This window comes from Delphinus delphis, chromosome 3 (genome assembly GCF_949987515.2).
Source record: "Delphinus delphis chromosome 3, mDelDel1.2, whole genome shotgun sequence".
NCBI classification, from domain to species: Eukaryota; Metazoa; Chordata; class Mammalia; order Artiodactyla; family Delphinidae; genus Delphinus; species Delphinus delphis.
Genome location: NC_082685.1, coordinates 7,892,948 through 7,918,370, shown reverse-complemented (window position 1 = coordinate 7,918,370; position 25,423 = coordinate 7,892,948). Strand labels below are relative to the sequence as shown.

The window sequence follows — 25,423 nt, the reverse complement described above, 5'->3', positions numbered from 1 at the left end:
GAAGTGTTGAAATGAGGAAGGCGGACTGAGGCAACAAGAGCCAGCAGGAGGGCCTCACCCGTCAGGCTTGCTCTACTCCTGGGGTCTCACGGCCCGGAACTGGCCGTGCCCCTTTCCCGCTGAGAACTACCACTCGCCTCCCGCAGAGGCCCTGGGAGGAGTTGGCCTTGGCCTGCCTCTGTCGGCAGGAGGTCCTCAGGGCCTGGCATGAGTCCTTCCTGGAGTCCGGAGGTCAGCACACAGCAGGGCATGGGGTGGGAGAGGGGGGGCCAGCAGAGTCGAGAAACGAGTGACTGTTGGGTGTCTGCTGAGAAATGCACAAAGCGCAGCGCAGGACAGGAATTCAAGAAGCTCCCAGCAGGACCTGAAGACAGGCTGGGGCTCTCCCCCCTCCTCCCCTTCCTCCTCTGCCCTCCCGCCTGGCCAGTAGACCCCACCCCGTGGGGCCCGTGGAGCAGAAGCTACAGTCACTTCCTGAAGGCAGCAGCCCTGGCTCAGGTCCCACTCGCCCTGTGGCCCGTCACCCGCCTGCAGCCATGGTGAGTGAGCCCCCAAGCCCTTGGAGAGCCCCCCACTGGCCGGAGGCAAGGGATGCCACGGGTGGAAACTGGAAGGCACATTCCAAGAGCGGGCCGGCAGAGGGGCAAGCAGGTTTTCAGGGTTGTGACCGACACAAACGCCCAGAGGTAGGAGGCAGCCAAGACCCACCTCTGGGACAGCTCAGGCTCCCGAGGGGCCTGTAGCAGAGGCTGAGGCTGCGACTAGAAGGGAGATGGGTGGCACTGCCCAGACGACCCCCCCCCACGCCATGAATAGCAACCCGGTAACAGGCAGCCAGGGTGAGGGGCAGGGCCTTCCTGGGGGCGACAAAGCGGGTCACGCACACGCTGCCAACCCCCCACCCCAGCAGCGCCCCAAGGCCTGACCTGCTGACCCCGGCTTCTCTGGCCCCCTGGGTCACCTGGGAGCCTTGCCACAACCCACCAGTTAGGGGGGCTTCCACAGAGGCGTCTCAGGCCCCGGCACCTTTCCTTGTTCTCTGGATCAGGGCAGAGTGAGGCACAGGCGGGGGCAAAGTTCCCGAGGTCGTACCCTTCCCCTCCCCGGTCTCCTCGACCCCAGGTAAAGCCAGGCCTGGGAGCTGTGGCAGGGCCACCTCTGGGGTGACCTGTCGGTCAGAGCAGCCCTGGCCTACTTGTGCATCTCCTGTGTCCGTGACCAAGGATGTGGGGCTGGTCAAGACCATACCTGGGACGGACTTCCTGTGCCAGGGCTGGTGCGCGTGCCCACGCTCGGGAGCCTGCCTGCCGGGCCTGGTGGGCATCCCTGACCATCAGTCGGGGTGTCTGGGACTGTGGGGCCCTGCCCTCAGGTTTGCCTCTAGGTCTCTTAGTGTCTCTCCACGTGAGTCTGTGTGAGAACGTGATGGTCAGGCCGCCCATATGCCTGTCTCTGTGTCCTGTACGTTCTTTATTTTCAACAAAGAATTACTGAGCATCTTAGCACAGGCCAGGCACTAGGAGGACAGCAATGCACAAGACAAGCTACTGCCCTTGGGGCGCTGACAGTCCACAGGGGCTGGGGAAAGGAGGAGGAGAGAGACCAAAACAAAACAAAAAAATCCCACAAATAGTCAAAACACATTTAAAAAACAAGTATTGGAACCTCCCCGGCGGTCCAGTGGTTAAGACTCTGCACTTCCAATGCAGGGGGCGTGGGTTCAATCCCTGGTCGGAGAACTAATATCCCACATGCCGTGAGGCATGGCCACTGCCGCCCGCCCCCTGCCCAAAAAAAAAAAGTATTAAGTAAAATAAATAGAATGATACAAGGTGTCAGGTACTAACTAAGAGAAACATCAGGCAGGTTGGGGAGAATAGAGAATCCTGGGAAGGGGGAATCCAATCTTCTCTTTTTAATTAGGGTGGTCTGGGAGGAAGTCCTCTCTAATAAGGAATATGGGAGCAGAGACCTGGAAGAGGAGAAGGAGAGCCATGCAGTGGGGAGAGTGTCCCAGGCAGAGGGCAGGAGATGGGAGAAGGGGAGGCCAAGGAGGTGACTGGGTAGGAGAGGTCGAATCTACCGTTCAGGGCCTTTGTGAGATTTTTTTTTTTTTTTTTTTAATTTATTTGGCTGCACTGGGTCTTGGTTGCAGCACGTGGGATCGTTAGTTGTGGCACGCGGGATCTAGTTCCCTGACCAGGGATCGAACCCGGGTCCCCTGCATTGGGAGTGCGGAGTCTTGGCCGCTGGACCGCCAGGGAAGTTCCTCGTGAGATCTTTAGCTTCTACTGTGGGGAAATGAAGGAACACGGCCGGATTTTGAGCAGAGGTGCACAAACTGACTCTGGGTTAACTGGCCTCCTCCGGCTGTTGTGAGGGGCCTGACCAGGGATGGGGACGCGGGGGCGGGGGGCGGGGGCGGGCAGGAGACCAAGGAAGAGCCTATTAAATGATCCAGGCAACAGGGGATACTGCCTTACCCGGTTGGGCTCCCCTGGGCCAGGACAGTGGTGCAGGCGGTGAGAAGTGGCTGGATTCCGGATGTATTTTGAAATGAGAAAAGAAGGGCCTGGGGGCATGGCGGGGGGGGGGGGGGTGCGGGGAGCTCGAGGATGCTCCCCTGACTGAGGGGGCGGGGCGGGCTATGGGAGCAGCAGGCCCCAGGGGCCCCAGGAGCTCGGGTCCAGAGTGGGATGAGGCTGGGTGCGCATCCTGGTCCTGAGTGGCGAGGTCAGAGGGTGTGGTAGTTTAGGAGGGCCTGCGACCCACCGGGAGGCTAGAGACACAAAAACGTGGGAGTCTATGGCCAACAGAGATGGCGGCCAAGGGCAGAAGGTGGGGGAGAGGAGCTAACTGAACAGGAGCCAGGGGAAGGGGGTGCGTGTCCGTGACCATGTCCGCTTGTCCCACGTCCGTCTCTCCACCACCCGCATGTGTCTGAGTCCCTGCCTGACTCCGTGTCCCCTAGGGGAGTCATCAGGACTTTCGGAGCCTTCAAGCAAAGTTCCAGGCCTCTCAGCCCGAGACCGGCAAACTCCCCCAAGTATCTCCAAAGCCCGAGTTCAACAAACTCCTCAAAAAGTTTCCACAGCCTGAGCTAGGCGAGCATCCCAAGAAGCACCCCCAGCCCGAGTTCACTGATCTGCCCAAGAAGCCCTGCAAACTTGAGTTCAGTGAACTCTCCAAGAAGGTCCCACAGCTCAAGGCCACTCCATTCCCCAGGAAGCCCCTGCAGCCTGAGCTCAGCCACGCCCCAAGGCCCCCCACAGGGCCCAAGTTCGGTGCATTCCCCAGGAAGTCCCAGCAGCCTGAGTCCAATGAGGCCACCCTGAAGCCCCCCCAGCCCAAGTTCAGTACCGTTCCCGAGAAGCCCCCGCAGCTTGGGGTCAGTGGTCTCCCTGAGAAGTCCCTGCCGCAGCCCGAGTCCACTGAGGTCCCCCCAATGCCCCCTTCAAAGCCCGAGTCCAGTGAGCCCCAGCCTCACTCCTCACAGCCCAACTTCAGTACAGTCCCCGGAAAGATGCCACAGCCTCCGCTGAGTGACCTCCCCGAGAAGCCCCCGCGGCCCGAGTGTGGTGACCTCCCCAGGACGTCCTCGGGGCCCGAGTGCAGCCTGCTCCCCAACGAGTTTCTGCAGCCCGAGTGGCGGGGGCCGCCCTGCAAGTCCTCCCAGCCCAAGCCCAGATCTCTGCCCAGGAAGCAGGCAGAGTTCTTCGGTGACCTCCCTAGAAAGCCTCCACTCCCTGGCTCCCGTTCAGAGAGCTCACTGCCCACTGCCGTTGCAGGCTCCAGCCCTAGGTTCCCACTCAGCCCAGGGTTTGGAGCCAGGCAGCAGAGATCTGGAGCCCTCACTTGCGGTGGAGGCTCGAGGCTGGGCCTCAAACCTGGCCACCCACCCCGGCGGAGGCCTCTCCCCCCAGTCAGCAGCCTGGGCGCCCCTCCAGCCAAGCCCCCACTGCCCCCAGGCCCCAGGGACGTCCAGAGATTTCGAAGGACCTTGGCAGCAGGCACAGGTGGGTGAGGGCGGCCCAGGCAGAAAGGAGGGTGTGGAGGCTCCCTGGCAGTGCCCGCCTCCCTCCCTCCTGTTCTCATCTCCCCACAGCTCTGCCCAGGAGCTTTTCTGCCGGCTTCCTGGCTCGACAGCCTGAAGACACCCCACAGTGAGTAGGAGTCAGGGGGTACAGGCGTGGGTCACGGGACCGAAAGAGGCCCTCATCTCAGGTATCCCCGCAGGGACCCAGATGAGGCCTACAAGCTGTACGAGGACGTGGAGCCCACAGACGACTCCAGACCCAGCCCCAAGGGCAGAGGTTTGTTGGTGACAGGGCCAGGCCCTCAGCCAGACCAGTCTGCCAAGGCACCTGGGGAACATTTGTCACAAGGGTGTGTTCTGCCATGTTGCTAGCGTGACGCCAAGTGGCAATCCACATCCCTGATGGATTGAAAGCAGCGCCAGGGGAGGAAGCAGAGAGGAGGGGGGCCTTTCAGAAAGGTCACACCAGCTCCTGGTGGGTGGAACAATGTGAGTAAGGGCAGCCCAGAGGCCAGCAGCCTGACCAGGGTGTGGCCAGGGCAGGGGTGTGGGCCAGGGTGGTGGCAGAAGACATGGAGAGCAGTGGAAGGATCAGGTACAAAGCAGCAAGAGGACTTGGTGGTGCATCACCAGGGACGAGAGCGAGCTCATGACAGGGTTGAGGCCCAAATGTTGAGCCTGCACCTGAGTAAGGGACCCGTGGTGTTGGAGGTGCCTGAGGGATATCCAGGCAGGACTTGGGCCTGAACTCAGAGGCAGGGGCTGGAGACAGGGTGTGGCCGACCCTCCAGGTCTGCAGTCCCAGGCAACTCTCTCTCTGTGCTCTGGGTTTCCAAGGATGCTTCTTCTCTCCCTTCCACACCTCTGCTCCTGGAGAGCAGGATGAAGGCCAAGCAGGCCCAGCTCGCGGATGATGCATTCACCAACCCCATGTGAAAACACCAAGGCTCCCATGCCAGCACTTAACCGAATGTGCACAGCCCACCACCCCCGAGGCAGTGTCCTGCCCATTTTACAGGAGTGGAAGCTTGAGGACAAGCTTGAGGCAAGAAGTGACTTGCCCCAGGTCGCACAGCCGATACACAGGAGCCCAGACCCTAGGCTCCCGGGCTGCTTCCCTGCCCTGTCTTTGGAAGGGTCTCCTGCAGGGGAACGTATCATCAGAGGTGCCTTTGGGATCCCCAGCTACCGCTCCCACCTCACCAGCCCACCCTCCAAAGTCTGCTGCCTATACAGCTGTTACTCCTTCCCCAGCCCCTTCTGCTTCTCCTGGGCTTTCCCCAGGGGCTGCTTGCAACACCCCTGTTAGCACAGAGCTTCCTGACAGGGCCCCTCCTGCTTCCGCTCCAGTTAAGCTCTGTGGCTTGGGTCTGGGGGGCCTCTCTTGGGGATGTGGACGTGGGGAGGGAGCACCTCTGGCCATCCACTTCCAGCAGCTCCGCAGGCATGGCCCACCACTTCCCCTTCCCCAACCCCAAGTAGACGAGGCACTTTCCTCCCTCTGCTCACCGTCCCAGCCACTGGACAACCGCCAGTCATTCTTCAAGGTTCTGAGCCGATACCACATGCTTCCCCAGATCTCCCCGCTTCTCGAGTGGGGCTCAGTGATTGTCCCAAAGGCAGCTCTGCCCTTCTCAAGTCTGTCCCCAGTTGGAAGGACTCTGGGCTCCCCCCTCCCACTCTCTGCCTCACTCAGAGCAGTGGCGGCTCCACTAGAGGCTCCCTGCACAGCTGGGGGCTCCTCTGGAGGGGCCGGGCCCAGCTCTTTCTCAGGAGCTGAGGGTAGCGTGCTCAGGATCACACTGCCAGAAAGCTGGGGACACAGGGCACCAGGGTCTGCCCCGCACTGCCGTGCCCAGGGCTGCACTCTCTGGCTGCGGCAGGTCTGTAGGGGCCCTGGGGTGAAGTCAAGGCTGCTCCCAGCCGGGTGACCATCTCCGGCCTGGGCAGCCTCTGGGTGGCACCGTTACCCGAGCACCACCCAGCTGAGGCTGGAGGCAAACTCAGTGTCTGAAGGGGTGGAAGGGCCCCATGCAGATGCCCCTCGGGCAGCTTGATGGAAGGGTCTGCTGGCCTAGAAATGTCCAGAGCAGCACTTCAAGTCACTCAGAGAGGACTGCAAAAAGCTAGGGGCTTCAGGTTCTGGATCCTTCACTCCCCTTGTGTTCACAAGGCTCTCACTGTAAGCCACACCCTTGGCCAACAGGGCTCATACCTGGAAAGCTGGTCATTTGCGGGGTAGTCAGTCCTCACCTGGGAGACCCCTCACAGTCCAGTCTCATCATCAGCCAGGCCAGGCAAGAGTCCCAGCCCAACAGCCCCTTCTTAGAGGGAGACTTCTTTGCTTCCAGGAAATACTTTTCTTCGCCTTACTTTTTGACCCAAATCTCATCACAATTCCCAGAACCCCACCTGCTCTACAAGGCAGGCGTGAAATGGCCTCAAAAGCCTACAGAGAAATCCTGCCTCTACCATTTAACAGCTGGGTGACCTGGGGCAGGCTGTGTTACCTCTCTGAACCCTTAGGTCCTCTTCGGCAAGCAACTTGGGATGACAGTCAAGACAGCTGAAATGAGTGGTAACGTTTCTGCCACGCCTGTCCTGCGACAGGAGTTAAGAAAATGAAAGGCAATCCACTAGAACTCACAACTCATGAGAAAGGCCTGGGCAGCGGGGTGGGGAGGGGACCAAGGTCCTGAGAACTGACAAGGGAAAGAGCAGGCCGCCAGATTCAGAGGCCGAACCAATGGTCCCTGCCCTAACTCAGCATTCTGACTGTCCCAGATGAAGTGCTGTCTACCCAGCAACCCCCCAGGAGGCCACCACAAGACCAAGAGCCCAGGTACCAGAGGGCAAAGGGGGTGGGACAGGGTGGGGCTGAGCTCTGGGAGGACGGTAAAATGGGGTCCCTGAGAAGCACGTCTTGCTCACGAGCACCCAACTCCCCGGGGGCTCAGGAAGGAGAAGGGCCCCCAGCCACAGCAGTTGCCGCCCACGGACCTGAAGTCTCTGAAGCAGATCCGGAAGGCAGAGAAAGCTGAGCGGGAGTTCCGGAAGAAGTTCAAGGTGTGAACCCCAAGCAAAGCAAGAGTCCTGGGAGGGCTGTGCTCAGCCCCAGTTGACCAAAGCCCCACAAATTCCATCCTCAGAAAGAAGCCAGGCAGGGGTCCTCGGGGTGGCAGCATGACCAAAAGCTCTGATGTCTTCCTCCCCAGTTTGAGGGGGAGATTGTGATTCAGACAAGGATGATGATTGACCCCAACGCCAAGACCCGTCGCGGGGGTGGCAAGCACCTGGCGCTTCGGCGTGGGGAGATCCTGGAGGTGATAGAGTTCACCAGCAAGGAGGAGATGCTGTGCCGGGACACCAAGGGCAAGTGTGAGTGAGCCCAGCAGGGGCAGCCCTGGGAAGACGCCAAACACCAGGGAGGGTGGAGAACTCACCCACCCCCGCTCTCTCCTTGCAGATGGCTATGTACCCAGAACAGCTCTACTGCCCCTGTGAGTGCTGGCCCTGATGGGGTGGGGGATTTAGGGGGGAGGGGTGGGGTGACCCTTACTGACCTTAACTGCGCTCTCAACCAGGGAAACAGAGGTGTATGACGACGTCGGTTCCTGGGGTATGTATGGGGATGCTCCGGGTGGACTGGAAGGGACTACAGTGTCTTGGGAGGGGGTAAGGTCCCATCCCACTCCACCAGGGGCTGCTGGCTACCTGCTTATGGGGCAAGGGTCACTGGAAGTCACCCCTCCTCGGCAGATCCTCTGGATAACCAACCATTCCCCGGGGGACGATAAGGCCTACAGGGGTGGGGACCCAGGACAACCCACCAATCCAGCCACCTCTTAACCGAAGGAGCCCTGGATCCCAGTTTGGCCGTCACAGAACTGCCCAGGCTCCTGTCTGACCACGGACACAGACCACATAAAGCCCCTCTTTTAAAGCAATTCCTGCTTCTTGTCTTGTCTCTCCCTCCTGATGGGCACCACACAGTGGAGCCATGATCAGACACCTGGGGGAATCTGTGGGGTCACCCCCCTTCTCCAAGGTCACACCCCTCAAGGATATAGGCCAGAAAGGAGAAAAGTAGGACAGGAGAAGGTAGCAAGGGAGCTGGCACCTTGCTAGACTTAGAGGTGGGAGTCCCCGTGATGGTACCCCGTGTCAGCCGCCAGCCAGAGTGAAGACCCTCCACATCCAACGTGACAAGCAGCAGCTGCAGCTTCTCACAGGCTACACAGCCCAAGTGGACTTACGTATGAGATCACATCTTGGGGGGAATGTGACCCAGTTCTGGTAAGAGTCCAGGTATCAAGTTCAGCCTAAACCTCTGACAGGACAAAATATGCTCAGAAACTCTCACCCTACTTGGTCTGTTTTAGCAAAGAAAAGCTGCTATGGACTGAACATTTGTGTCCTTGCTGCCAAAAACAATTCCTGCGTTGAAAACCTAACCCTCAACATGATGGTACTAGGAGGTGGGGCCTTTGGGGAGGGGATTAGGTCGTGGCAGCAGAGCCCTCATGAATGGGATTCGTGCCCCTACAAAAGAGGTCTGAGAGTTCCCTGGCAGGCCAGTGGTTAGGACTCTGCACGCACTTTCACTGCTGAGGGCCCAGGTTCAATCCCTGGTGGGGGAACTAAGGTCCCACAAGCTGTGTGGCGCAGCCAAATAAATAAAGCTAAAAAATTATTTTTTTTAAAAATAAATAAAAGAGGTCTGAGAAAGTTCCCTGGCCCCTTCTGCCATGTGAGGTTATAGCTAGAAGGTGTCATCCACGAACTAGGACCGGGCCCTCACCAGGCACTGAATCTCCCAGCGCTTTGATCTTGGACTTCCCAGCCTCCAGAACTGTGAGAAACAAATGTTTGTTACAGCAGCCAGAGCAGACTGAGACAAAAGTCTAACTGGAAACGAGCCCGATGCAGCATTTGTGCCCTACAGAACTGCACCAGGGGAGACAGGATGGCTCCGACAGCCAAGTGCACCATTAACGAGCCCTGGGGGATTGAGGTCCACTCAGGATTCCGTTTCCACGAAATTTTTCTGAAGTGGCTGGGGCCAGTGGCCTCCCAGCCCAAGGGTCCACAGCTCCAAGGGTAGAAAGGAGACTGAGCAGCTCTAGCTCCCCCAAACTCGGGCAGTTACCCCACAACACACACACAAAAGCAAGCAGCTTTCAGGAACTGGTATTTATTATCAAAGTCATATTCGATGTCAACAAGATGCCACAACTACAAAAAAAATTGCGCACATTGCAATCTCAATGCAAACAGTCAAATGGAATCCCAGTCATTAAAAAAGTAATTCAAATTACCCCAAAAAGCAACTGAATTTTTTAAACATCTTTATACATCCAGCCAACAAATTAAAATGGTTAACAAGAAAAAATACAAATTCAGAGGTCTGGTATCGATGTTTAAAAAAGGCAACTGCTTAAGCATTTCTATCGATTCGAACATCAATCTCTCGGCCACTCAGCTTCATCCCATTCATCATCCGGCAGGCTCTCTCAGCCACCTCTGGCGACTCAAACTTAACCACACCGCACCCCTTGGACTTCCCATTCTCCATCTTGATGTCGGCATACAGCACGTGGCCTGGGCACAGGGAGGGAAGAAGAGACCACAACTCATCAGGCAAACCCAGAGCTCAGCCTCAGTCTGGGCTCCACTCAGTCCAGATCACCTGTTGGATTTCGGTTGACAGAGTCAAAAGGGAGGGTGGCCCTCGCGCCTGGCGCATGAATGCTCAGAACACAGCGGCTGGAACCCAGCTACTATGGCCCTCAGCCACATTGCCATTCTTCTGCCACAGGACAACAATCTGACCCACCATGAGCATTCCTGGCGGCTTCAAATGCACACTTTTACTCTCAAGAGTTATAAAAAGACGCTGTGTGAAGCCAGCTTTACAGGCAAATTTCACAGAGGCTTCACTTATTTAATACACTGCTCCACCGCATTTACAAGGCCAATGCCAATACCATGGACACTTCTGTACTGTCCAAATACAAGCTTTGTAATAATTGGCAAACAGGTTACAAATATTCATTCAAGCTCCGGTTAAGCATCCAGGTATGTGTCAAGCACCATGGAAACAATCTACAAGGGAAGAGCCACAGAAACACAGGGCCAAGAACACACAGTGTAACTGGTGCTGGCACTCACAATTCTAGGGCCATCAACTCTGCTTAAGAGGTCAACATCCTGGAGGGCTTCTCACGGGAAGGGTCTAAAACAGCTTAGGGTGACATTAAGTCGTACAGGGGATCGTAGTTTGGGCTTTCTCTTGACAGCAGAGGGACACCTCCGGGCATCTGTGGCAGAGGGAAGTGATCCAATTTGACTTTTCAGAATATCCACTACAACTTGGGAACTAAGGAGTGGAAAGAGGACAAGAACAGGGCAAGAAGGCAGGCTATGGCTCAACAGTTGACCCGAGAGAAGAACCAGGAGAAGCAGCAATTGTGGTGAAATCTGAGTCACTGCAGCAAAAGGAAATGAGAAAACACTGAGGAAGCCTTGATCCAGGGAGCTACCCAGACCTCTGGCTTAGGGCTGGGGCTCCCAACTTGACACGGTTAAAAGAAAAGAGGTGGTAGGCGTGAGGGGCAGGGCCTCAACCGGAGACAACTTCTTTTTGGCCACAAAGTGACCCTTCCAGAATGGCTGCCTGGTGTGCCAGGAAACCTCTATCAGAGACCCTTAGCTTCATCGCACACAAGCTACTGTGTGCCCAGAGCCTGTGAAACCTCACCCAAGGGACCTGCTGGGCGAGTGCTCTCTGAGGCGCAAACCAATAGTGCTATTGTGGAAAACAACCTTGTCTCAGATGTATTTATTTTATTTAGCTTTGTCACTTAGAAGCCATGTGACCTTGGGAACATGATTTGGCCTGACTGTAAAATGGGGTCAACACTACCTCCTTTCAAAAACCGGAAGGGGGAAAAAAAGAGAAAAACAAAGATGAAATGAGAACACAGGTGAAAAAGTATCTGACACATAAAAGGAAACTCAACAACCTGCTTGAATATTTGCACAGGCAGAAAAATGGCAAGTCCCATCCATCCTCCAGAGTCACGGAAGGTGTCTGTGAAGACTAGGATGGAAGCCTCGCTGCATGACTCCAATGCAGCACCAACAAGCCACAACACAAGGAAGCACCTAGAAAGCCTCTCAAATACTTACCACATTCGTTGAACTTGTCTTTTAGCATCTTCCATGTAAAATCAAATGGGAGCTGAGGGAGAAAAAGGAGACTGGTGAGTGATTCAACCAAATCCTAATGCACAAACGTCAACTGTCTCAGAGTGCCTTTAAAACTTATCACACAGAGAAACTGGCTGACCTTCACACTGAGACTGATCAGCAGGGAACAGAGTCTGTCTGCGTGAGGTTCTAAACTAGCACAGCAAGTTCATTCCCTCCTGTCTGCATCTGTCTGTGGAAGCACCATGCACAGAGCAGAACACACAGCTGCCTGTGGTGAGCAGCCCACAGAACCACTGAACAGTAGCTAAAGGTGGTCAATCTGGTAAAGATAATTCAGATACAGCCTTTCCCCCCCACCCCTGAACTGTCGTGCCATGTCATTTAGCAGCTCATCAAGCTGACAGTTCAAGAAACTCAAATTCTTCAGATCACTGGCTTTTCCATCCAGTAGTCAGAGAAGCTTAGGATTTCACAAAACCCACTATTTCTGCTGCACGAGTATTCACGAGCTCTCACATTCCCTCCTCATTTTCCCAACACCAAACTTCGGGGAAAGTGGCAAAGGGCCCTTGCACGCTACTCAGCTCTCCCTCTGACTTCGACCTGTTACCACTCGGTCCTGCTGGCTTCCTGCCCCCTCCTCCCTTGTGCATACAACCCCTGAGAAGTTCCTGAGGAGCCACTTACATTTCTCACAAATATCTGGCAGGCCTTCCTGGCCACCCCAGGAGCATGGCCTCCGGCTCCACCAAAGGAACCTGCGAAGCTTCCTCCAAAGTTGCCACGCTCCATCTCGATGGCACGGTCAAAGCTGGCACCGCCACCACCACCCATGGCCAGGCCCATGCGCTCAATGCCAGCGCCCAGGGCCGGGCCCATGGCGGGACCCATGCGCTCCAGGCTGTTGGCGCCCATGCGCTCCAGGCCCATGCGCTCGAGACTGTTGGCGCCCATACGCTCCAGGCCCATGCGCTCCAGGTTGTTGGCGCCCATGCGCTCCAGGCCGGTGGCCATGCGATCCATCACAGGGCCCATGCGCTCCAGGCCTGCCCCCATGCCTGCGGGCACCATGCGCTCCATGCTCAGGCCCATGCGCTCGATGGCAGGGCCCATTCGCTCCACGCCAGAGCCCATGCGCTCGATGGTCTGGCCCACACGGTCAATGGGTGCGGCCATACGCTCCAGGCCAAAGCCCATGCCGGCACCCATGCGCTCCACACCAGAGCCGATGCGCTCCATGGTCTGGCCCATGCGCTCGATGCTGGAGGCCATGTGGTCGAGGCCCAGTGGGCCCATGCGCTCGATGCCGGAGCCCATGCGCTCGACTGAGCCCATGCGGTCCATGACCAGGCCCATGCGCTCAATCTCAGAGCCCACACGATCCATGCCGTGGCCCAGGCCTGCACCCATGCGCTCCATGCCGGCACCCCCAATGCGGTCAATGCCGGGGCCCATCCTCTCAATTCCAGGGACACTGCCTCCGCCTCCACCTAAAACAGAGACATGAAATGTGTCAGGCATATGTCAGGTACTTGAGGATCTGTGTGCACACCATGCCAGGAGGGTTCCCTGGGTGCAGAGGCCTGGGCACTTCACAAGCTCAATCACGGTTCAGAAATTTTAAGTCCCACAATAAGTTATCATTAGATATCCTGCAAATGTTGACAACTGTTAAAGCTGGGTAGTGAGTACATCATTCTTCCTACTTCTGTGCCACAGTTAATTTCCATAATAAAATTTAAAGAGGGAAAAAACCCACCCCGAGAACTTTGATCAACAATGTTCTCCACATTACTTCAAAAGTGCTAATACTTGTGACAAGCTTTGTGAGCAACAGGCATCAACTCCTTGAGAACTCTGCAGTCTCCCCACCACCAGACATTGATAAAGGCTCTGGGGGGCGGCGGGGGAGGGGAGCGCGAGGGACAGAAACCCCACACTCAGATGGTCACCCGACATAATGGATTACATGGATTATAATGGGGACAATTAAAATTGCTCACAACCTCTATCCTCTCCCAACTTGTCCCTCTACAATGCCCTGCTGGTAACCAGTCTGGCTGCATTTCCTTAGCACCTCCACGGCATAAGTAAGTTATTACACAGCCATGTACTCAGGCAGAGATAAAGAAAACAAACACCAACACCAATACAGATCCTCATGTACAAATGAACACAGCCAGCCACTTCTAGGGAACCTTACTCTGTCACGGAAACCGCCAACCGACTTTGCCGTGTATAACTTTGCTAGCTTTGGAGGAAAAAAATCTGATGGCACTGCAGAGTAGATTTAGTAACAGGCCTGGGATCAGTCCCTCACTGTCATGGTTCAGCTGGACACATGCTGGCAGGTCAGCAGTGCACAGCCGACCCTGTGATGCTTACAATTCTGGAGAAGGAGGGTCTGGCTCCACCACCAAGGCCACTGGCCACCAAGTTTTTCCACATGCAGAGCCCGAGAGTCCCCCTCACTCAAGCTTCACGACCACCACCACCTGCCTCTGAAAAATGGGCAGCTGGGCCCTCAGCCAGCCCATTCTTGAATCAAGCAGCCCAGGCCAAGATGCAAATTCCAAAAGAGGAAATTCAGCCGTTTCTTTGATTCTCTAACTGACCAAAGCTGTGACCTCGCACGAGTCATGCCACTTCTCGGTGACTGTTTCCTTGGCTGAATAACAGTGCACCAAGTGGCAAAATATAAACACAATTTTAAGAATATTAAGCTTTCACAGCAGAAATATCTCAGCAACTATAAAAAATGTAAGAGACCTAGAGAGGGTGGGTAGCATCCCCAAAAGTACCAAAAATGAGGGTGACACTCCAGATGCCAATAGCAGCAGAGAACTAGGAAGAAACGGTACCCACATGGAGTTCTAGAATCAGCCCACCACAGAAATAAATCCAGCAAGTGGAGTTACCAAGGAAATGCCAAGATGCTCAGAGCCATGAGGAAAAAAAAAAAAAAAATCAGACTGAATTAAAGTACATTTAGTTTTAGGTACCCCTTAAAAAAAAGTGTATTAATGGGAAAATATATTCCAAAATATTTACAGCATTCATCGCAGGGCAATGAGATTTCAGGTATTTACTTTCTTCATAATGTTCTGAATTTTTGTGAGTACACGTGTACATAGGAAACATATGCTATGATTAGGTGGTGTACACTTTTATAATCAGGTGAAATATTTACTTTTAGCAATTTACAATTTTATAATACTAGAAACAAGAAAGCCCCCAGATTACACAGACATTTTGACAATGGCTAACGTGTACGCAGCACATACGTAGGTCCTCTTTTATGCATTAACTCATTTACTCTACAGAACAACCCTATGAGGTAGGTACCATTATATCCCCATTTTACAGTACGAAAAACAGAGAAGTTCAGTAACTTGCCAAATGTCACACAGCTAGGAGGAGCCAGAGCTGGTTCCCCACCCCAGGCAGTCTATTTTAGAGCCCATGCTTTCACCACTACACTACTATCCCCGGTAACACAGGCCTATTCTAAAAATCAAAACATCAAAACTAAGCGTTTCCTACCTCCTCCCTGCTTTGCAATGATCTCTCCTCTCTTCAGTGCATTACTTAGGATTTCTAAGGAAATCAGGAAGAAAAAAAAATTAGCCAAATTCCTCTATGGTAATAGAAATTTATTACAGATTCCAGAGCAGGACTACTACTAATTAAAAAATAAAAAAGGAAAGGGGAAGGGGTTGAGAAATATACACACAGACAAGGTCATTTTACTGGAAAACTGTAAGGGTCCTTGATGATGGGTCATGATGCTAGAGTTCCATGTAGCTCCAGAGTCTGAGGCCCAGTTGGCAGGGCCTCTGGTACTGCACCCACGAGCTGAACTTGGAAGGTTAGAGCAAGAATGGGGCCAGTAGCACAGTTTTCTAAAGCTGGTCCAGACACTCAGTACTCACAGACTGAAGCGTGCACTCACCCACCCAGATCCAATCAGCACCTCACAGTTACCCTTCAACAAACTACCGCTGTAGCTACACTTAGAGCCCAACCCCAGAAAACCAGCAGCAACCGCATGCACTGCTAGAAATATGACCTAATCAACGAGCCAGGCAAGGGAAGACTGCAGCAAACTGAGCCTACAAGCCCTGCCTGGAAGGAGCTAAATGTGATGGTAACCAAGTGACAGACAAAGCCTCAGGTAAACAAAACCCCAACACACTCAGCTTTCCAAAACAGCAATACTGCTGCTTGCTGGCTGGCAGTTCATTCAAACCTCTATTAAGTTTGTCTAATGCTATCATTAGTGTTAGCTTTTAAGTTTCTTCTGGGTCTTTCACTATATAAAAGAAACTTGTACCCACCCCCTCTCTGGTCCTGAAGTGTGCTGAGCAACATGGACAACAGCCACAGAGCACATATCATATTTTGACCATGACCGTGAGAGATTAAACCCTAGCCCTGCAGCTGTTTCAAGTATTACAACTACCTGCTAAAGGAAGGGGATGGGAAAGTACACCAAGAAAACAGACCTCCAGCCAGGAAGCAAGACCGGGGCTTATTCTTCCATGATGCCTGGGAGCCTACTCAGCACGCCCAGGCCTAGGTTCTAGCTCCTAAAACAGCACTTGGATCAAACCATTCCCTGGCAAAAGACTTCACAATCAGCCGACCACCGATTTGAAGAGAAAGGCCAAATTATTTTCATGGGTGTTCACAGGGCCCCCTGCTCTGACCTAAAACTTTATAATCTGTTCTGTTCTTCCCACCCCAAATAGACTGACATCTCCAAGCCTCTGCACCTGATGCTGTCCGCCCTCTCTGTGGGCCAGTACCCCACTTCTACCTATGCTGAAGTCCAGCCCCTCCAGCGTGAACTGCATCTCCTGCATGGTCTTCTTACACCCCTGCCTGGATCCTGTGTTCTCTGAGCAAAACACTTCTATCAAGCATCTAGAGCAGTGCTTTTTCAAATCTTAACACAGAAAATGATCGCCTTTGTGTGGTGCTCACATAGCTGCCGAGAGCCCGGGAATCAACATCTCCACTGGCTCCCTCAACTAGGCCACTTCTACGTGCTGATCTCTGGTGCTGCCCCAAGCCACTCTGAGCACCGTCTCCTCAGCTATACCACATCCTTCAAAGTTAAGGATCACATATCTATCTATAGCCCTGGAGCACCAAGTACAGTTGTTTGCACAAAGAACTACTGCCTTGATAGGAAAAAAGGGATACTGAATAGGGAGAGCACTACAAAAGTAGCACACCAAAATGATCCAACTGTCAAGTAAATAATACAGAAAAAAAAGATCAAGAACTGAATCTGAAAAAAAAAAAAAACAATCCAGGCAACTACTCTGAAAACCTGACTTAAAGATTTTACTTGGTACAAAGACCATTTCACTAACTTGAGTCTGATCATAAGTAGCAGGAGAACAAAAGCTCCTTGCTCTTGCCCATGGTCACTCTGGGAAGCCTCAGGACAAACAGACCATGGTCTCAATCAGAAAGAAGGTGCCAAAGTAGCAGGAGATAGGCCTGCAGATGACCTTCCTATATTCAGGTCAGGACAGGACGTGTTTCCTGATGCCACGTGAAATAACCTCACCAGTCCACCTCTTGTGCCTCCACAGGATCTGGGACAAGGCTGACAAGCCTCATCACAGAGATGAGGTGAGAGGACCCAGAGCAGCAAAGGACTGAAGGCTCAAGAGCAGCACAAAGTGCCTGTGGGAGGAAAGTCACGTGCCATTTTGTTCTTCTCACCACAGGTATCCATCCACAAATTAGTATTTGCAGCCAAATGACAATAAATTAAAATTTTTTAATACCCTACCATTTCAAGACACAAAAAACAAAGCCAGTCATGGCAACAAGAAACTTTTAACTGACCTAGTCACATACAGATTATGAACTCACCCCCAAATTCTAAAGCTCTGGAACAATCTAGAATAAAGCTACAGTCATATCAAGTAAGTACAGAAAAAGTAAATCTTCAGTACCAGCTACTTTTTTTCCTCTTTTTTTTCCTTTTTCTTTTTTTTTTTTTTTAAAGAAGAAAGCAAAGCTAGTTTTGACGCAAGAAAAATCACTTAATTATCCTAACCATGGTCAGGGGGACAAATGAAACAAAAGCCAACAGTCTACTCTGAGAGAAACAGTTCCTAATAATTCCTGGTTTCCATGAAGGAAACAAAGAAGATAGGATTCCTGGAGATAAATACAGCTCAGCTCATACAAACTAGACATAAAAAAGCTTAAAATCCTCACAGCTAGCCCAAGGTGTCCCATAAAGACAGGCTGAACACTCTTTGAGGTTATCACCTAGTAGCCGCCTATCTGCACAGGCTGAGAAGCTGATGAAGATGGAGGAGGGGGTGTTGGGGAGAGAGTTATCCATGCTCTAAATCTCCTTTGAGAGAAACAAACTTCAGAGCCCAGGAATAGACAATCTCCTTATTCCAAACTAACTAAGAATCAGGCTGACAGATTCTCAGAAACGTCTAAACTCCAAACAGGGGAAGACATCCATGGAAAAGTAAAGAAGAAACTGCTTTGCAAACTAACCAAAACTACATTTAGACAGACCCAATACTCCAGGCCTTCCAACATTAGGAAACTTCCCTGTTCACCAAGATCTCTTTCAATTGCATCAGCAAGCACACCGTCATCCTTTGTTAACTGGAACACCAGAGGCCCCTGGACTAAGGAGACTCACACCCCCACTGAGCAGGGCCTTGAAGATCTCTACCGTGACTACACAGCCACAACGTCATGTAAACACAGCAGTTTTTAACTCCACAGCAAGAAAACACCTTATACCAATGTGAAAAAAGCAGCCATCTGAAAAGACTAAAGACAAATGGTGCTGTTGATACCAATAAAAAAATTCGAGGACCAAAAGTTCGTATCTAGACCTAGAAAACATACAATTTTTTTAAAGCCTAAGGAAAAATAGCTGACTTTGCCTAAGAACCTCCCGACATCAGGGTGAGCCTGCACCCCCGGGGGGTTGACCCCGCCCACATAGGGGCCCATGGGGCCTTCTTACCCATTCCTCTGCCAAGGGGCTCTCCAAAGCTTCGAGACATTCCCATTTCATTTCTGGCAAAGTCTCTCTCAAATCCTCCACCCATGCCACGCTCCATCTCTGTGGAAAAAAATATTACCCTAGGCCTTTCCAAGAATACCATCATGTTTTAGACATTAAAAACAAAAAACTATAAACACACAACAGCTACCAGCAAGTCAGCATGTTTTAGTTTTTCTATAGGAAACCATCGTTCATCCTTTATTCCTTAAAAAAGGAAGTCACCTCAAATGAATCCCTGAAAACAACCCACCTTTAGTCCATTAGGACTAATTTCCAGCTTACACACAGTCACACAATGGATACACCAAGCACCCAGTACTGCAGTAACTGGTGTGGGGAGGCTGCAGTGCATGAGGCATCAAAGGTAGGCTGCAGGAGAGCCTGCCTATGTTACAGCAGCAGCAGGTACCACTTCTGGGGCACCTCCCACATGCCCTGCCCTGCCCAGGGCTTTATATGTGCTATTATTTCATGGAATCCTCACAACCAGACTGTACACCTACATTACCCTCCATCACCACTGCTCCTTTACAAAGAAACTGAGGCTCAAATGACAGCATCTTGACCAAGGTCACATGCCTGGTAAGGAGTGAGGCAAAGGCTGGAACCTAACTCCAATGCAAAAACCCATGTTCCAATCACAAGCACAGCCATGAGAACAGAGAAAGACGCCTGTGTGCAAACAACATGACTTCTCTACTGACAACTGGAGTGGTTTCATCTACATAATGGGGTTTGGTAACTTCATTATTTTTTTCTATGCTGATTGCAGTAGTATTTGTTGTTTTTCAGTGTCTTTTTTTTTAAACAAATTTATTAATTTACTTATTTATTTTTGGCTGTGTTGGGTCTTCGTTGCTGCGCATGGGCTTTCTCTAGTTGCGGCGAGCGGGGGCTACTCTGTTGCGGTGTGCGGGCTCAGTAGTTGTGGCGCACGGGCTTAGCTGCTCCGCGGCATGTGAGATCTTCCCGGACCAGGGCTCGAACCCGTGTCCCCTGCACTGGCAGGCGGATTCTTAACCGCTGCGCCACCAGGGAAGTCCCACAATGTCTTTTAAAACCAAAGGTCTTCGGACTTCCCTGGTGGCGCAGCGGTCAAGAATCCGCCTGCCAGTGCAGGGGACACGGGTTCGAGCCCTGGTCCGGGAAGATCTCACATGCCGCGGAGCAGCTAAGCCCGTGCGCCACAACTACTGAGCCTGTGCTCTAGAGCCCGCAAACCACCACTACTAAGCCCACGAGCCACAACTACTGAAGCCTGCGCACCTAGAGCCCATGCTCTGCAATGAGAAGCCTGCGCACCGCAACGAAGAGCAGCCCCCACCCGCCGCAACTAGAGAAACCCCGTGCGCAGCAACGAACATCCAACGCAGCCAAAATTAAATAAATAAATTTATTTAAAAACAACAACAAGGTCTTAGCTTCTGTGGGGGAAAAGCCCCGCCACAGCTGTCACCTGTTTGAGAAACCCTTTCATGACTCCTGTCACTGGCTACTTCTGTCCTTGTATATTCATCTAAAGCAAGACTTAAAATGTGCATCACACTTTGTCTCCTTTCCATACCGAGAGGTCCCTGGAAAACCCAGTTAATTAATCTTGCTCCTTAGAAATATCAGGTATACATGTGCTACATAATGGACATCTTTTACTGCACAACTACAAAATATGCAGCTGGAGCCCCTATACTTTGAAAGAAGTAAATGAGTCTATTACAAACGTGGAAGCGGACTAGCATTATGAATTAATAAGAAGATGCAGCAGATGACAATGGTGGACTTTACATTCATAGCTTGAATCCACCCAACTGAATCCCATAGGTTGGTGGCATGCTATCTGCTGGAAATATATCTAACTTGTGCGAGCCTGTATATGCAGAACAGAAATCCCAGAGTGGCACCGTAATGGATGGGGGCTCTCCTGCACTCCTTTAATCCTTACCGTAAGCCCGTGAAGAAGACACCCCCCACACACATTAGGAAGTCACATGCAGGCAGTAATGTGTTGCCAAAGGCCTCAGAATTTATCTTCCCAACTGTCAACAGAGTGTAGAGTACAGGGAACCAACCCTGTACGAACTCCAATGTACTCCCCACCGACACAAAAAAGAGAGCAAGAGAGACAGAGAAAGAATTTTCATTGTCAAATATTGCATCAAACCAGTCATCATTTAATATTTGATGATCTTTCAATTTAAAATTTTTGTACCCGTTCTATAAAGATTTGACCTCTACTGGTTGGTTGACTAGCCCTGAGAATCTGATTTCTAATCAGTCTAACGTTGTCAGCACCTGTGACTATAATGTGACGCATCATAATAATCAACTAAACATTAAGTTAAATCTGAAACATCCCTATCAACTTTTTCCCAGTGATCAAAACCTTCCCTGGACGCAGCACCCAAGGGCTCTAGAGCCAATTCCACCCAAATCTCAAAACAGCTCCAGGGCAAGGAAGGCCCTGTTCTCTGCTGTAGAGGATGGAGAAGGAGGACTCTGAGTATCTATCTGTATCAGAGAGCCACTAATAAGCACACAGCGTAAGAACACATCTTCCACTGTGGCTCTTCAGGACAATCAGCACTCTGAACCTTGAATCACCAGGCTCAGAAGCGTGACTGCTGCATTCCACCTGCCAGATTACCAAAGACTTTGTCCCCGTGGCTCAGCACAGTTCCTACCCTCGTTTCCATCTACTTCTAAGTCGCGTCACTAAATTCCTCAGAGCAGCAACCCAAATCTCCTTTCTAATGGCTCATCTGTTCTGAGCAAACACTTTATTAAGCCAGACCTCTCCAACTCTCACTTTTTATTAAAAACTCCATGCACACATGAGCTAAAGGCAAGCCTGAAAGCACACTGGAAACACAGACCTTTGTCCCTTCATTCCTTATTAATGGTAAGAACCTTCCTGAATCTCTTCATCATCATCTAGAACAAGGCACTACATGAAGAAGGGCAGCTTATTCATCAGGAATGTCACTCTTTGCAGTTTGACAGTTAATATCTATCCTAGTAAGGTTCTTGCTTGCTCTGTACCATCTTCACATGATATGTTACTACAGACCAGCAAAGAAACATTTAAACCCAAGTCCTTACGTGTATAACTGAGTCACTTTGCTGTACAGGAGAAATTAATGCAGCATTGTAAATCAACTATACTTCAATTTAAAAAGGAAAAAACAAAAGAAACCCCAAGTCCTTAGTAACTTCCCATTCCAGAAAAGTCTGTGTATAAAAGCAGCAGCATTCCCACAGGTGTGGGTCAGAGTCCACCCACACCCAGAGGATTTAGAAAGACAGATTTTCATAACAGCAAGTTTCTCCTGGCATTTTACAGCCCTGCTGGTGGGCGGGGGCGGGGGCGGGGGCGGGGGCGGGGGGTGACGCCTGAAGGCAATTCTAAAAGGCAGAATCTCAGTGTGATTAAGAGCCAAGCTCTGGAGCCAGACAGCCGGGGTCCATATCCCACCATTACTAGCCATCGGACCTTAGGCAAGTCACTGTGGGCCTCAGTTTCCAATGAAATGGGGATAACAGTACCTACACGTCATGCGGTTCTTGCGAGGACTAAATGAAATAACACAGTGTTACTACTACAAGTGATATAATTATATTTCGGTTATTAAGTTGGGAGGGCTGGAAGATTTAAATAATAGTATGCCAAATTTTGCATTATATAAATGCTAAATTAAACAAATGCCTCTGCTCACAATTTGGAGACATCAGAGCAGATGGTGAAGAACTCACCCAGTCCAGCACTCCAGGGGAGACAAGTGCTGGAGGCAACAGGAAAGCTTTAAAGTTTTATTGGACAATTATTGGGAAGATCTGAAACACAGAAAACCTCAAGAATTAAGTAACTAAGAGAATTAACACTTCCCTGCCACTAAGTCTAGCTTCTGGAATACAAACTATTTAAGGCAATTCAAAGATATCAGATTCAGTACAGAAGTGGAAGCGAGAAGTCACTTATTAAAAATGGGTCTGCTGCCTAAAGGTCACCTGAGAGCCAACAGCCAATAAAGGTAGGTATAAGCAGGAAGGAAACACAAATCTTACCGTTTATTCTGCCCATGTTCATCCCAGATCCAAATCGACCCATGTTTTCCATACCACCACCAAAGGGTCCCTCCATGCCTGAAAGAGACATTCGCATTTTAGCACCAGCCTAACAAGACTCAGACTGAACAAGCAAAGAAAAATGTTTTTACAAGTTTCACCTACGGCACTGTCTGCCAAAAACTCACTTAAGGGCTTTGGGAGAAAAAAGGCTAGTGCCTTTACTTAAAAATCACTATCTTCAAAAGGCTGATCTGATCCAACCCCCTCAACGAAGAGACAAGCAAAGAAGGCCCAGAGAGATGGAGTGATTTGCCCAAGGTCACAGAGCTAGTTAGTGAGAAAGCCAGAACCAAAGGCCAAGACACCCACTAGAAGGATCAACAGGTAAAAGTTATTTCTAGACTCAAACTTTTTGGAAACCTAAGTGAGAATTTCATGCAGGGCTTAAGAGAAAAGGAAGGGGGCAAAAAAAGAGGGAAAACCATACCTAAAAGTAATTACATTTGTACTTCATTTTAAATTTCTTACCTCCCATTTTATTTATTCCAAATCCTATGCCTTCCATTCCCATTCCTTAAAAAGAAAAAGTCAATGCAAACTAAAATTATGTCAAAGCAGTAAAGTTTGAACTTAAAAAGCACAAGAAATTCCACACCAGCAAATGAGCAAAAATATCCCTGACTACAAATATATTTTAATTGCCAAGTGCAAAAAATGGAGTGGGGGCTCTTCCATTTCAACTGTCAAACTAGTACATTCCAGGAAAACTATTTAAGCCTTTAACAAAATAATCACCATGTGACTCAAAATTTTATAGTGTCCACATAGTTTCATTAAATGCCCAAGGTAGACAGTTTTAAACATGAAATATAAATATCAGGTACAGACTACGGAACAGAAGTAGATTTAAAACTCCCTTTTAAAGGTAAAATGCTCTAAATAAAAAGCAGTTCCTCAAAACGCTGAGGCTTCCCTCCCCGCCACCCGCAGCCTTTCCTCTGAGGTATCAGGGGATGTGGTGTTCAGACTGGCCACCCAAGGTGATGGGCCAAGACGTTTTGGTCAGTCCCAGAGTTTAATCTGGGAGGGAGTCAAAGGATATGCAGAACTGACAGTAGTACGGTAGAGGGCATCCATCTTGCAATTCAAAGAATTTCAAGAAAGACATAGGCCTGAGGTTATAAAAATGAAATATTTTAAAATGATATACGAATACTTCGTTGCATGAAAACGAAAATGCTAAAAAGTGAAGTTCAAAGTTTATTCTACATGCCGAAGCTTTTATTCATTAGCTATTTTTCTTCTTAAACAAAGACAACACTGTGCATCATTCGTCCTTGTGGCCTATGACAGCTATGCGGTCATGCAATGAGGCCCTCCATACCTTTCTGCATCCACCAACGCCCCTACCTCTAGAAGCCATGTCAACACCAGGTGAGAACCCAAGGGGGTCTGGGTAATAGACTGTGGCAGTGCTGTGGTCCCAGGATCAGGAGACCTACAGTTTCTGTCACTAACTGATAGTGTGACCTTGAGCAAGACCAACCCTCTGGCTTGCCTCCTTTTACCAAAAGGTTTAACTGAGTACCTCAGCTCAGAAGGTCTCGTGAGGATAAAATGCAAGCATAATAGCTTTAGAAAAGAACACTCAACTTGGTAAAAATACAAAATACTGTTTTTATCAAAATGCATCAAAGATAAATAAGGAGGGAATTAATTTTGTCCCAATTAAAGCCTCATTCCATTTGAACTACTCAGTGTCCAATTATCCCAATAGTTAACTTTAATAACTTTAACTTCCCCAAAAATCCCCAGTCGAGGTACACCGTATTTCTCACCTGCGGGTCCTATGTTGCCCATTCCAATGCCTTTATTCAAATGATTGGCGTCAATAGGCTGCCCTCCTGGTCCTAACCCCATGCCAATACCACCAAGTCCATCTGAAAGGAGAAGAGAAAGTCAGAGTATTGATTCCACTTACTCAGGAAACCATGACTCTCAAAGCCAAAAAGAGCCTTGGTTTACCGTGTAGCTGTTATGCTTATCCCACCGCCCACCTCCACCAGCAAACCCAGGGTCTAATCCATGAGTCAACAAGGGCGCATTTAGGAGCTCTCCCTTTTAAGGCATAAGCTCTTATACAACTTTACGGATTAGAGTGTGAGGTATGTATAAAACAAGGGCACCACGTGCCATAACTACTGAAGCCCATGCGCCGAAAGCCTGTGCTCTGCAACAAGAGAAGCCACTGCATGAGAAACCCACTCGCCGCAACTAGAGAAAGCCCACGAACAGCAACAATGACCCAACGTAGCCAAAAATAAATAAAGGAAAAATAAATTTTAAAAAATTAAATTAAATTTAAAAAATAAAACAAGGGCAACTAAAAATCAGTTCACGTGAAAACTACAGAGTAGAACCATGAACAGCCCACTCAACGAGAATTGTGAACACCGATTTGTTTCCCTAAATCGTGAACTGAGAAATGTTTAAAATCAAAACAGGCAACTGGAGACATCAGGTGGCAAGCGGTACACATATGCCCAACCCACACCTCTCAACCTGCAGACCCAAAGGACTTTTCTCACGATAAACAATGTCATAAACCAGCCAATTAACACACTGGGCTTACACTATTCTTACTCCGCTGCAGGCAGTTTTAACAACAATGAAGCTAGTGTATTCAAAGAACATATCTTCTACCCAGAAAGCTTCCTAAGGCGTGCATTGTACCCAAACTACCTTCATTCAACTCCCTGTTCCACAAACAGGGAGCAGCCAACAAGGCCTGACAGCCTAAGACACTTACAGTGCTCTGGGTCACCATGGGTCGGAGGCTTAAACCAAGACCAGGTGAGATTTCTGAAACGGGAACAAAGTTCACTAAAACAACCTGACACTGGTTCCCAAATATTTAATCTGATTAAAATCCCTGTTCTTAAATTGCATAGAAACAGCAGCAAGAGCTCACCAAGGTTACTTACTCCCCAAAGCACTGAAGACTTTGAAGTCAACCCTCTGAAATGTGCTGGGGAGACCAAAAG

General features: G+C 50.6%; 2 protein-coding genes across 11 annotated transcripts in view; one reads left to right on the top strand and one right to left on the bottom strand.

Annotated features, from left to right (window-relative positions):
* The first annotated feature begins 350 nt into the window (after nucleotides 1–350).
* Nucleotides 351–7,961, top strand: PRAM1 (PML-RARA regulated adaptor molecule 1). Its single transcript, XM_060006594.1, has 10 exons — nucleotides 351–539; nucleotides 2,972–4,016; nucleotides 4,106–4,163; nucleotides 4,237–4,313; nucleotides 6,821–6,878; nucleotides 6,994–7,102; nucleotides 7,252–7,414; nucleotides 7,503–7,536; nucleotides 7,621–7,655; nucleotides 7,796–7,961. Exons 1-10 carry the CDS (start codon nucleotides 537–539, stop codon nucleotides 7,831–7,833), a joined length of 1,620 nt encoding a protein of 539 aa, XP_059862577.1. The 5' UTR covers nucleotides 351–536; the 3' UTR covers nucleotides 7,834–7,961.
* A 1,255-nt stretch (nucleotides 7,962–9,216) lies between these two features.
* Nucleotides 9,217–25,423, bottom strand: part of HNRNPM (heterogeneous nuclear ribonucleoprotein M) — a 39,096-nt gene continuing 22,889 nt past the window's right edge. For 2 of the 10 annotated variants that reach the window (XM_060007637.1, XM_060007640.1), the window contains 8 exons: nucleotides 24,218–24,319; nucleotides 22,908–22,952; nucleotides 22,377–22,454; nucleotides 18,276–18,374; nucleotides 14,795–14,848; nucleotides 11,939–12,741; nucleotides 11,228–11,279; nucleotides 9,217–9,637 (listed from right to left, as the gene is read on the bottom strand). In XM_060007637.1, the coding sequence (XP_059863620.1) occupies nucleotides 9,474–9,637; nucleotides 11,228–11,279; nucleotides 11,939–12,741; nucleotides 14,795–14,848; nucleotides 18,276–18,374; nucleotides 22,377–22,454; nucleotides 22,908–22,952; nucleotides 24,218–24,319 (1,397 nt within the window). In that variant the 3' untranslated portion in view covers nucleotides 9,217–9,473. The remainder of the gene's footprint in view (nucleotides 9,638–11,227; nucleotides 11,280–11,938; nucleotides 12,742–14,794; nucleotides 14,849–18,275; nucleotides 18,375–22,376; nucleotides 22,455–22,907; nucleotides 22,953–24,217; nucleotides 24,320–25,423) is intronic. The other 8 variants (XM_060007641.1, XM_060007645.1, XM_060007642.1 and 5 more) reach the window with 6 other exon arrangements.